The 12,846-nt window shown below is 35.6% G+C and overlaps 1 protein-coding gene across 1 annotated transcript; it reads left to right on the top strand.

Moving 5' to 3' along the window:
- Positions 1-409: 409 nt before the first annotated feature.
- On the top strand, positions 410-7,286 carry nipal3 (NIPA like domain containing 3). Its single transcript, XM_084097850.1, has 11 exons — positions 410-656; positions 2,646-2,714; positions 2,930-3,101; positions 3,629-3,688; positions 3,930-4,075; positions 4,304-4,400; positions 4,500-4,635; positions 4,711-4,799; positions 4,889-4,952; positions 5,651-5,745; positions 5,942-7,286. Exons 1-11 carry the CDS (start codon positions 603-605, stop codon positions 6,121-6,123), a joined length of 1,164 nt encoding a protein of 387 aa, XP_083953976.1. The 5' UTR covers positions 410-602; the 3' UTR covers positions 6,124-7,286.
- Positions 7,287-12,846: the final 5,560 nt, after the last annotated feature.

Genomic DNA, 12,846 nt, shown 5'->3' with positions numbered 1-12,846 from the left:
TTTTAATGAAATCTGAGAAATTTCTGTTCCTACTGCACTTTGAGGCTTCAAAAAGAAACTAATATGAATTGAGCGGCTTAATCTAAATTTCCCGAAGAGTCTCGATCGCTTTATTTGACGAACAGTTTGAATTTAGGCTTATTTACATATCCTGAAAGTTTCCTGAATATTAGAAAAAGATTTTCAATTCTAATTTTCTAATTTATTTTTAAAAGTGTTTTTCACAGCTCCAGTCCAAAGCAACTTTACAGCCTCCAGACTGTCAACATATATATATTGTGGAAATATATCTCCATCATTCACACCGTCCATTAAAACGACACAAAATATCATTATTATTATTATGTTTTTTTGTTTTGCTTTTTTGGCGTAGAATGCGTGCTTCGTCACATCCCACATATTCGACGTCACACGGAACCTGCGTACAACGTCGATTGACAGGCGTACCCGGAAGAAACGGCGTTTCGAAAATGGCGATCCACGTAAACTGCAGCCCAAACAGAGGAAAGTAGAACTGTCTTTCATCCGAGTCCCGACTGGACTGAGCCGCGAGACGGGCTCGGTGATGCGTGTGTAGGGGAAGGAAGTCATCTGAAGTAAGGATGAACGGCGTGAGGATGGCACGAGACGACAGTGTGACGGAAGACTCTTACACCGTGAGTCTATGCTACAATGTTTACAATAACAATCAAACTAGAAATGCAAAACGAAAATAAGCGTTTAGAAAAGCTGATCTTGAAATAGCGATTATGTTATACTAAACTTACTGTTAGCCTAATACTGATATAATGCCACACTAATGCATATACAGTCATGGTCTAAAGACACCTGCTGGTTTTTAGTAACGTTAAGTCTTATAATTAGATAAAACAACCTCAGATAAACAACAACAACACATGACATATTACACCGTGCCATTATTTATTTAACAAAAATGAAGCCAAAATGGAGAAGCCATGTGTGGCAAACTAAGTACACACTTTGATTTAGCCTAATGGCTCGTACAACCAACTTTAGCAGCAATAACTTGAAGAAATAATTTTCTATATGACTTTATCAGTCTCTCACATCTTTCTGGAGGAATTTTGGCACACTCTTCCTTACCACGTTGCTTCAGTTCATTGAGGTTTGTGGGCATTTGTTTATGCACAGATATCCTAAGGTCTAGCCGCTACATTTAATTCTGGTTGAGGTCTGGACTTTGACTGGGCCAGTGCAACACCTTGATTCTTTTCTTTTTCAGACATTCTGTTGTAGAAATGCTGTTGTGCTTGGGATCATTGTCCTATGCATGACCCAATATCGGCCAAGCTTTAGCTGTCGGACAGATGGCCTCACATTTGACTCTAGAATACGTTGGGGGAGTTCATTCATGGTTGATTCAATCACTGCAAGGTGTCCAGGTCCTGTGGCTACAGAACAAATCAAAATCAAAATCAAAACAAAACCCAAATAATCACCCCTCCACTACCGTGTTTTTGCCAAACGTGGCGCTGTGTCCAAACATCTCCACTTTGGTCTTGTCTGTCCAAAATTTCGTTCAGATGCAACTATGCAAACCTAAGTCGTGCTGCCATGTTCTTTTTAGAGAGGAGAGGCTTTCTGCTGGCAACGCTTCCAAACATGCCATACTTGTTTAGTCTTTCCTAATTGTACTGCCATGAACTTTAACAGCTCTGAAGCAGTGTCATTGAAAGTGAAAAAGGGAGATGTGAAGGCCAAGTATGGTAACCCATACTTGGAATTTGTCCTCTGCATTTAACCCATCCAAGTTAGTGCACACACATTAGGAGTTGTGAACACACACCTGGAGCAGTGGGCAGCCATTTTTGCTGTGGCACCCAGGGAGTGATTGGGGGTTTGGTGCCTTGCACCTCAGTTCACTCATTCCCCCACCTACATTTCCTTCCGGTACTGAGACTCGAACCTACGACCTTCGGGTTACAAGTCAGACTCTCTAACCATTAGGTCACGACTGCCCCATTGAGATACTATTATAGTTTTCACATACACTGATATAGTATCAGTTATTATAGTTTTTATTTTTATGTTTTCATGTTAACTGAGGCCTGTAGAGTCTGAAGTGCATTTCTAAAAATGTAGGTTTGATTGTGGGGATAAGTGAAGGGAAAAAACAGCTCATCTGCATGGACTTCAATTTGTTTGTAAATGGACTTGCAACCCTTCCTAGACTGATGGGCAGCAGCAATTGCTTCTCTAAGATCATTACTGATGTCTCCTCCTTGGCATTGTGTTATCACACACCTGAATGCTCCAGATCAGCAAAACTTCTGCTTTTATAGAGTAGGTCACGCTTGCTGATGATCAGTTAATCAAAGACACTTGATTAGTAGCGCCTGACTGCTACTTACCCTCTTAATTCCTATGGAAGCAGTAAGGGTGTACGTAGTTTTTCACACATGGCCTAGTTTTTGTTAAATAAACCATGACACAGTGTAATATGTCATGTGTTGTTGTTGTTGTTATGTCCTGATATGTAAAACCATAGAATTCAAAAGGGTGTACTTTCTTTTTTCACATCTCTCTCTCTCTCTCTCTCTCTGTCTATCTATCTATCTATCTATCTATATATGTTACATTTTAACAGGACTTTAACATGTCTTATCTTTGTGATTTATACACAGGAAAACCTTATTGGTACATTGTTAGCTATCTTTGGAAACCTGTTGGTCAGCATCTCAGTCAGCATTCAGGTAAATGTGTATTTGCAGCCTACATTTATAATTGCATTGTAATTCAGGGTCAGGGTGTGTTCAGGTTACACCCTGTGCAAGTCATCTGCTTTTATTTGCTTTTTCCCAACATCTTGTTTTATAACCCTGTTGCTGTTTGGTATAGTATCTAGGTGAGTGGGTTTAAAAAGGTGTAATAGACAAACATGCATAATGACTGATGTTTTCTCTCGCAGAAACAAGGTCATGTGACGTTGGCAGGAAATAAAGACCCGAGGCAATACTACTACACTAAGACATGGTGGTCTGGCCTGATGCTGATGGTTCTGGGGGAGGGCGCACTGTTTGTGTCTTATGCTTTTGCTCCGCTCTCTCTCATAGCTCCACTTAATGCTGTGTCTGTCATAAGTAGGTATTATTACTGTAATGTTGCATTCACTTCCATATTTTATACTGTTTTCTTATATTTGATGTAATTAAAATGTTTATATTACAGTGTTTCTTGACTGATGTTATTTGCCATAAACATTTAATTTTATGTGCAATATACAGTAGCTCTAAAGCAGTATTATGCAAGTCTCATTGAGATACTATTATAGTTTATATTTTAATATTTTCATTTTAGTTTAGCAATTTTGTTTTGTCTTTTTTTAATGTCTATATATATATATATATATATATATATATATATATATATATTAGTTTTTATTAATTTTAATAAGTTTTTATAAAGTTATTTTAGTAGGCTACATCAAGCTATATGAAAATGTGAAATGTTTACTTTGCAACTAGCTGAAAGTTTTCATTTGATTTGATTTCAGTTAATGTTTATTTTATTTCAAGTAACAAATGCGTTTTTTTATGGTTTTAGTTTTAGTTAACTATAATAACCATGCTCTGAAGATAACCAGTGTTTTCTGTTTTGTTCTTCACAGCAAGCTCCATCTTAGGTTTCCTCTTTTTGCGGGAAAAGTGGAAGCCACAGGAATTCTTGAGTGAGTTCTGCTCATCTTTCTCAGTAAATATATATATGATTATTGTTTATATATAAACAATAATCATAAATAGTGTTGATTGCTGTGTTTTCAAAAGATTAAGGAATTTTAGGCTATGCGTTAATAAGCAACAAGTAACTACTTATTTGTATTATTAATGCAAACAATTAAATGCAGTCCCTATGCAGTGTAATTGTTCAGACATTTCAGAAATGATTTTACACATTTTCTCTGTTTGTAGAGCGCTACATCTTGACTTTCCTGGGCTGTGCCTTGACGGCGGGCGGCACTTACCTCTTTGTGACGTTTGGGCCGAACTCTCATGAAAAGCTGAATGCCGAAAACATAGTAAAACATGTTATTGGCTGGCCCTTCCTCTTATACTTGGTAATACACACCCTCATCTTTTAGAAAGTCATTGTGTGCTTATTTAATTAGTATAATATGCAAGTGATTTTTGCCTGAGAATGATGTCATGCCTGAAATCATTACAGTCCAAATTATTATTTTTTTTAAATTGCAAATATTAAACCAATTTTTGTTGATGAGTGAAAACACCAGCTTGTCTTTTTCAAGTGTTGTGATTAGCATTGAATGCGGTTTGTGTTTTTCCAGCTTCTGGGGATCATCACATTCTGTCTGGTGCTGTATTTCTACAAAAAGCGGAATGCAAACTACCTTGTTCTGATTTTGCTACTGGTGGCACTGCTTGGTAGGACAATTACACAACATATGTTGTCTGTAGAGCCCATTGTGTATAAAGAAGTCATAAATATACCAATGACCAAAATAATGGAGCTTTGCCCCTTAGGTTCAGTGACTGTAATCACAGTGAAGGCGGTTTCGGGGATGATTGTGCTTAGCATCTTGGGTCCTCTACAGCTGTCATATCCCATATTCTACGTCATGTTCGTCTGCATGGTGGCTACTGTCGTCTTTCAAGCATCGTAAGTTCTGGTGTTTGTTGTGTTGATGTTCCGATGTTCTGTTGTTCTTTTATATGACTTGACTTTCTTTATTAGATTTTTAGCACAGGCATCTCATCTGTATGATTCCTGTCTAATCGCCTGTGTGAATTACATTTTCTCCACAACATTTGCAATTGTGGCAGGTAGGACTTGCACATTTCTTTCTCTATCTTCATTTCAGCACCGTGTTATTGGTCTCATTCTCATTCCCATCCCATTTGTTTTGAAACAGGAGCCATATTTTATCAGGAGTTTAACCATGAAGACGTTCTGCACATATGCATGTTTCTGTTGGGGTAGGTTTTATGATGCATTCTAAGTACATACACTACTGTTCAAACGGTTTTTTGAGTTGTTGAAAGAAAGGCTCAAAAATACAGTAAAACAGTAATATTGTGAAACGACTTTTTTTATTTCAATATGCATTAAAATGTCATTTCTCATTATTATCAATGTTGAAAACAGTTGTGCTCCTTAAAATTTTTGTGGGGACTGAAAATATATATTTTTAAAGGATTCTCGTGATGAATAGAAAGTTCAAAAGAACAGCATTTATTTTGTAACAATTATAAATGTCTACTGTCACTTTTGATCAGTGTAATGCGTCCTTGCTGAATATAAGTATTCATTTCTTCAAAAATTTCTTTTTACTGATCCCAGTCTTGTGAACTGTAGTGTATGCCATTCACAAAATTGCTGAATTTAATAATCACAGAAAAAGTTTACTAATTAGTTTTATTTCCTTTAAGATTAATTGAATGTGTTAATGCATTAATTATGAAAAATGTAATATTTATTTTAAATATATCCATTGACGGCCCTACATTTTGCATTCAGTATCTCATTCATCAAGGTGGAAAATACTCACTATAGTACTATGTGATACACTGTAACACATCTGTGTCAGGAAGAAAACTGAAATTCCACACACGTTTGTTTTCTCAGCAGTAGCAGTTTGTTCAAACGTGTCTTTGTTCTTTGTAATTTTCCGCAGATGTGCTATATGCTTTCTTGGAGTGTTCCTGATTACTAAAAGCAAGAAGAAAGTCAAATCCTTTGAGCCATATGTTACTATGGACATGGTGAAAGGTATGTATGTATATATATATATATTTTTTTCACCTTTTTTCATTAAGATTTGGAAAGGAAGCTGGTGGGAAGACAGTCATGTGCTTTGCTTGGAATGTGGCTCAAGATAAAAAGGCCAGCTGATGTCATATCTTATTTAGAGTTGGCTGACTTATTGTTATCGTCAAGCCAAACAACCAATCATGTGTCATCACAGGTATTCCAACCATTCACAACAAAGGCTGGGCTGTGCAGCCTGATTATAACGGCTCGTTTTCCTACGGAGCACTGGAGAACAACGACAGCGTGGCCCCTGTGACTTTCCCAGTGGACCAAGAGCTGTCCGTCTCTCCCGGGCCTGTTAGCCCGTACCAAACATCAGAGCTGAAGAAAGACTGAGTGCAAATGTGCCTGAAATGAAATTAAGACTGATTTAAGATGGGAAATGCTACTCTGTGTTTAAGCATTACTGGGTTGATTATTGACAGCACTTATAGAACACAGTTCTGGAATATTGGACCATTCTAGAACTTCTGTATTTCTCTAGTTTCATCCTGAGCTAGGAAAGCAAGCTATAACACATGCTAGGATGCAAATAAGGACTTTCATTGGTGGCGTTGATTTTATCCTAAGACTGGCATGTTATCTTGTACTCATATCTGTAATCATGCTTTAAATGTGCTGACTGACATGCACTCCCGGTCTTTTATCAATGTGACAAAGCTCATGTCACTAACCTAAAAGCCTAAATATACCTCAGAAGATGCTTTGGATTCTGCTACTGCTTTGTACCAGAGATACTGTTGCTGATCCAGCTTTATTAGCCAAAGACTAATGTGGATTTCACAATTCCCAGCTAGTTCTATACAAATACATGTTTGATACTGGCTTAACTTACTGAATGTACAAGCTCACACAAGTCTCATTTTCCATTTTCAGGCCTAAATGTGTGCTGTGCCTATTATTTATTCCCTGTGCCTGTTTTAAGCATAGCAAATAGACTTTCTGTGCAAATCTGCATGTTTATGGGTAATAGATTGAATATCAGAACACTGCTGGTGGCTGAAATCTACAGATACCTTCTGTAAGACTAAGAAACACTTGTGGATATTTTGTCATAAATACCATTGCTTAGACTAATGTGGTCAAATATTTTATTGTTGTTTTTGGTGTGTGGCTCTTTTTTCTCTCTCTCTTTTTTTTAAGTTTAACTCAAGTAATCATTAATGCTGTATTTATTAAACCATTGCCTTGGACTTTTTTATTGAACGATTATGGGAAACCTGACTGTCTAAGCAACATCAATACACTGAGTTTTGTTTAAGTGCAATTACTACTGTGTTGAGATCATGTAAATTTAACTGAGTTTATTTTTTATTTTATTTTATTTTTTTGAATTTAACCTAATGTTGTTTATACTATTACAACCATTCCACAATGACAATCATAATGTCTTTAACCAAAATAAACAATTAATAAAGACCAAGCTTCAGTCAGCATTCTGTGTAGTTAGCACTGTGGTAAAAATCCTGTTGAACCAATAAAACACATCTTTTTGGTGACTGCTTGCTCTTTGATCTGTGTTTACCTCTGGAGTATAGTTTATAGATGTTTTACAAAACCAATGTATTAAAACCTTGAATCTCAGTCATGTTGTTGTGGACTGTTGTATAATGGGGAATTTGACTGGAAGGTTAGGGTTAGTCTCTCAAGGACTGACTTGAATTTGTAAAACTGCCTTTGTGTAATGAGTATTGTTATTTCATTGTTGGCCATGTATCCAGGACCATATCTATTTTATGGAACCATATGTTTATTATATGACACTTTAATAGGCTACTATATTATGGATGCCTGATCCATACAGACAGACTCAGAATTTGATTATGCAAGTCAAGATTACAACAGGCTGCCACTTCCTCATATTAAACATAATGTAGGCCAATGGCCATTTTGACTATAATTTATCTGTTATTGATAAATGTAACTTATACTTGTACTGCTGTTACATGTAGGTCAGTGCACCACTACACATAGGCTACAAATTGTTTTTAATTCTATACGTTTAAAATATGTTAATTCATCAGCTGTCGAGGTAAAAAATAAAAATGTGTGTCAAAGATCATTCATAATGCATTCTGATGTCATATACCAAACGGCGTAATCCATCACACGTCATCAATTCTCGCTCTCAATCTCCGCGAATCCTATTGGCTGATTATGAGATAAACCTGAATGTCATTGGTCATTCCTCACTGTCACTTGTGGTATTAATAGCATACAATGCATTTACGGTTTATATGAAAATACGTTTGATTTAGATTTAGCAATATCCCCTTATACCAGTACGGCCTGTCGCTCAGATCGATACTGAATCAGTTGCAATCTATAAAACTTACATTATCATGCCATTACATTTTTCTGTGATGTAATCAAATGAAAGTGTCAGAATTAATAGAAAATCACCGACGTTGAACTCTTTGTGACATTTATGTTGTCGGTGCTATCTTGATAGTTTAATGCTAATCGGTTTGTTATTAAATGTAGGCCTAGTGCATCAGCGATGTTTTTCTCCTTAAAGTCTGTGAATTATGTGTATATTACTCCTTTTTGTCGCCATAAATATACAAACAGCAACACGCATGTTTGCATCCTCTCCAGGTTAGCGAACACATACTTTACATTATAGAGACAGACGTATAATAAGATTACACATAAACAGTGTAGTCAAAGAGTATAGAAGTACCAAGAGGCGAAACTCAATAGAACGTTCCATTGCAACAAACTCCCCCATGCGCAGAGCTGCAGCTCCGCCATCTTGGACTGAACGCAACACAGCTGTCATATAATTGAACGATACGGGTTCAAATTCAAAAGCGGTTAAATGAACTAAAAAGTAGTTTCTAGTTTTTAATATCTCTAGAGCAGACATCCCATGTCTCCCGGAAGATCCGGGAGTCTCCCGCATATTGATAGCGGCTCCCTGATGCCCACAAATTAGCTAAAATCACCCGGAATCTAGAGCGAGCGAGCAAGAGCGCGCAGCTCCAAACCGTGTAACGTAGTAGAGCACACGGCAGAAAGGGTGAGGAAGCGAGATCAACATATCAACCTAAAATGTGGAACACAACTTGTTCAGATTTTTTGCTTTAATTTTCTTGCAGTTCTAGAGTAAAATATATTTTGTAATATATATTATAATATTATAATATATATTATAATATATTATATTATATTATAATATAAATAATTATATTTTTAAATTTGTTTTTTATTTTAATAAACTCAAACTTATATAACTTTTTTCTGTTTCACTTTATTAATTTATTTTACTTCAACAATAATCTGACAAATTAAAACAAGACCAACCATAGGTCTAAATTCCAAAGCATTCTTGAATTAGCAGCTAGAACCATTTAAGTTTGGATAGTGATTTTCATGTTTATGCGAAAAAAAGGTGACAGTTAAAGGGTTAGGCTAATTTAGGAAGAATGAATTAATAAAGCGGTCATTTGCCAGGTTAGGTGTTCATATATCTCAGTCTGAAAGTATGCGATTTAAAAAGCCCATTTCGAGTCTTGACAATTTCGACCAAATACATAACATTAGCAAACTGTTACTGCGATTATGGGATAGCTTACATTAACGTTACAGCACTTGTTATCATTGACGTTAGCTCACTTTAAAGTTAATAAAACCTTTTCTACTTTACCTCTCTGGATCTTTGGGGAATCTATGAAATGCTAGTTGATTGGTTGTACACTGGTAGTTGTTGCAGTTGATGGCAGAACACTGTTTTCTTTGTTTCCAATTATTTCCAGACATAATGTTAATGCTGTACAGTAGTTGTGCTAACGGTAAAGCCGTTGGTTCAGTCCAAAATGGCGGCCGCGCTACCAAAGCGCCACCTAGTGGCTGTTGTCAAAACTGCAACGGAGTTTCGCCTCTTGTTACTTCTATACTCTTTGGTGTAGTCGTGTAACGGGCACAAGATGGCGCTATAACACACAGCGAGAGAGCTGTGAGTATATGAAAGTTCAAGCAAGTTCAGTTGTCAAGACATACAGAACAGCCTTTTCCACTGTCAACAAGAAAACAATACTGTACTATTTTTATTTAGATTATTTATTTATTCATTTATTATTATTCGTTTTTTTTTTATTGTATATTGACTCAAAATTATAACTACAATATGATTGTATATCTTCAATGTATTACCACAAAAGGTTGTTTGGCATATATTGTTATTAATAGTCACCTTGTCAGTTTATTAGTCATCAGATCCTTTGTAAGTGTATTGATGCAGAAACTGGCTCCCTCACAGATCACCATTTCTAGTCAAAAAATGCACATAACTTTGAAATGAATTTTGTCATCTGTAAAATGTAAATTAAATCCTTCCCTCGGGTCATTTTGACTTGGATTTTTTTTTTTTTTTTTACAAATTGAGTGTTCATCAGAGGGGTCCAAGACCCCATGACTTTTGGGAATGGATTCGAGGAGTTTTGTGGTTGAAATGTAAAAAAGTAACAAATCGGGTCAAATTGACTCCCATAGGAATGAATGGAATGCGAGGAATGCTTCAGTACACATAGAAAAACCTAAACATGCTCAAAATTTAAACTAAAAATGCTAAAACTTTACCAAAATAGAATTTTATAATGTTTACATGTGTATCTGAATGCATACTGAAGTTAAATGACTTTAGGACCCAATGGAAACTGCTCATTTGCTACAAATAGTGCTATAAGGCCATCTAGTGGCTAGAGTCATGAGATATCATGTTATATTCTTTTTTTTCTACAAGAGGTCGGCAAAGATACCCAATGTAAGATATTTTGAGCTGAATTAAAAGGTTTAGGCATGAAATTTTGAATTTAAGTTGAAAGAATATGAGGAATGTGCTTCTAAATGACTATTTATTTATTATTTATTGATTAAATCTAGTAATTTAAAGGTAAATAAAATAAAAAATAAAAAATTGCATTAAAGAAATAGAAAAAATATTATCAAAATGAATTAAAATAAGATTTCTGGACAAAGAAAAAAATTAAGTATAGTTTTAGGGCTTTAGGTCATTTTGACCCGCGAGGAAAAGATGAGGGTTAAAAGTCTGTGTTGTTTTGGTCAAAAACAGTTGAAACGTTCTTCGAAATATCTTCTTTTGTGCTACACAGAAGAAAGGAATATATACAGGTTTGGAACGACGCTCATTTTTGTGTGAACTATTCCTTTAAGGGTCTATGTGAGCTTGGGATGGGGCATTATGGGATAAAAGGCTTTCTGTTCCACACAACACACTCAGGTCCTCAGGCTTTGAGTGCATGCTTGCAAGGTCTCTATCTTTCCCAACAATCTCTAGTTTTCCAAATCGGGCATGTTCAAAACTAATGGAGGTCTTGTGAGCAGTACATTTTAACCTACATTCAGAAGCCAGCACTTTAAGGCCCCAAGGACAACATCTGATGTTGACACTGCGTTGCCTCAGCATTCATGGAATATTTTTGCTGCTCGTTGAAGCTGTAACCTCTTACCTGAGGAGTGGCAGGGACTGAGAAGAGCTTTTCCTTCTCCTGTGGTTCCAGCTAACAAGGAACGTTCCCATAACTTTTCACATGTAAAAGTTAGGACAAAACATTCTTAAAAAAATGTTTAAGGAACGTTCTTATAATGTTATTATTAATAGTTAATATCAATTTTTGTAATGTTGAGAGAAAACGTTTTTAGAATAACATTCCCGGAACATCCTTATAGGCCTGGTTTCACAGATTAAACCAGAACTAGGCCTTAGTTCAATTAGGACATTTAAGTAGCTTTTATAAACGTGCTTTAGACAAAAACATTACTGGTGTGCATCCCAAGACAAAACAATGATTCTATTTAAGATATTTCAGTGCATATTGCTTTCAGTTGAAACAGCTCAAACATGCACTTTAGTTTGGGACTAGCTTAAGCCTTGTCTGTGAAACCGGGGAATAATGTTGTCATTATTTGCCGAACGTTTTCACAATGTTATCGTAAAACGTTCTGAGTACAACGTTCATGGAACATCCTTACGATGTAATTTGTATTGTAGAGAGAAAAAGTTGTGAGAACAACGTTCATGGAATGTCCTTACAATGTTATTTTTACTTGAACATTCTCAAAACATTGAGAGAAAAAGTTCTTAGAATAATAATAATAACACATGTTTTCATAACTTAATGGGAATGTTTTAAAATATTCTAAGAACATATTTTTGTTAGCTGGGGTAGAGGAGAATAATCGGAGAAGTGATTTCTCAGCAGAGATGGAGAGACTGGCTGAAAACTCCTCTGAAAACCTCTTGTGCTTATTTAAAAACATTAAACCCAAATACGTTATTCTAGTGTTGGGAACACAAATGGACATCTTGTTTTGTGAATACAATCAGTAGAACTAAAACCGGTCTCTTCTTGTTCTTTGTCTTTGATCTAAGCAGCATATTATAGATTTTCTAATAATTATAGGGTTCTAATAATAGTCAAGGGTTTTTTTCCCGGTATTGTTGGTTAGCCCCATCCTTCAATAACTTCCTCTTTGCAAAGCTTCTTCATTACATTGTGACATGTTCAGAGACTGTTTGTGCTGTACAAGGTGTGTGAAGTTCAGACTGAAACGTTCGGGCACCCTTTTTCTGACATAGAAGAAGATTAAGTTGACCTTTCCACATTTTACTCTTATCATTAATTCTTCTAGAATCTAGAGTTCAATAATAATAATATTTTTCCACCTCACACCTCAGGTTCAAACAATACAGATTGTTTTCCTGCTCCAGGACCAGTAGTTTACTTGGCCAGCCTGCATTTTGTTAATTATTTCAGGTTTCTCACATCAGAAATCCAAGAATTTAGAAATTTGTTTTGCATCATACCCAGCTAACAATGTTTGGTTCCCAGAACATTCTGGAAATGTTTATTATTATTATAAAAACAACAACAACAACAAAAAAAAAACAGTTGTGCTGTTTGATATTTTTGTGGAAACCTTGATTTTTTAAATTATTTTTTTAGGATTCTTTGATGAATAGAAAGTTTAATAGAACAGTATTTATTTGAAATAAACGTCACTTTTGATCAATTTAATGCATTTTTGTTTAATAAA

The sequence above is a fragment of the Abramis brama genome (assembly GCF_963993115.1).
Source record: "Abramis brama genome assembly, chromosome: 21".
NCBI classification, from domain to species: Eukaryota; Metazoa; Chordata; class Actinopteri; order Cypriniformes; family Leuciscidae; genus Abramis; species Abramis brama.
The sequence above is the reverse complement of the archived record's forward strand: the minus strand, read 5'-3'. Positions and strand labels throughout refer to the sequence as shown.

Bases quoted from the DNA above. Each gene is read 5' to 3' on its own strand.
- nipal3 (XM_084097850.1), top strand. From the start codon at position 603: ATGAACGGCGTGAGGATGGCACGAGACGACAGTGTGACGGAAGACTCT. The intron at 3,102-3,628 runs GTAGGTATTATT...TGTTCTTCACAG, and splicing joins TAATGCTGTGTCTGTCATAA to CAAGCTCCATCTTAGGTTTC. The intron at 4,636-4,710 runs GTAAGTTCTGGT...TTTCTTTATTAG, and splicing joins ACTGTCGTCTTTCAAGCATC to ATTTTTAGCACAGGCATCTC.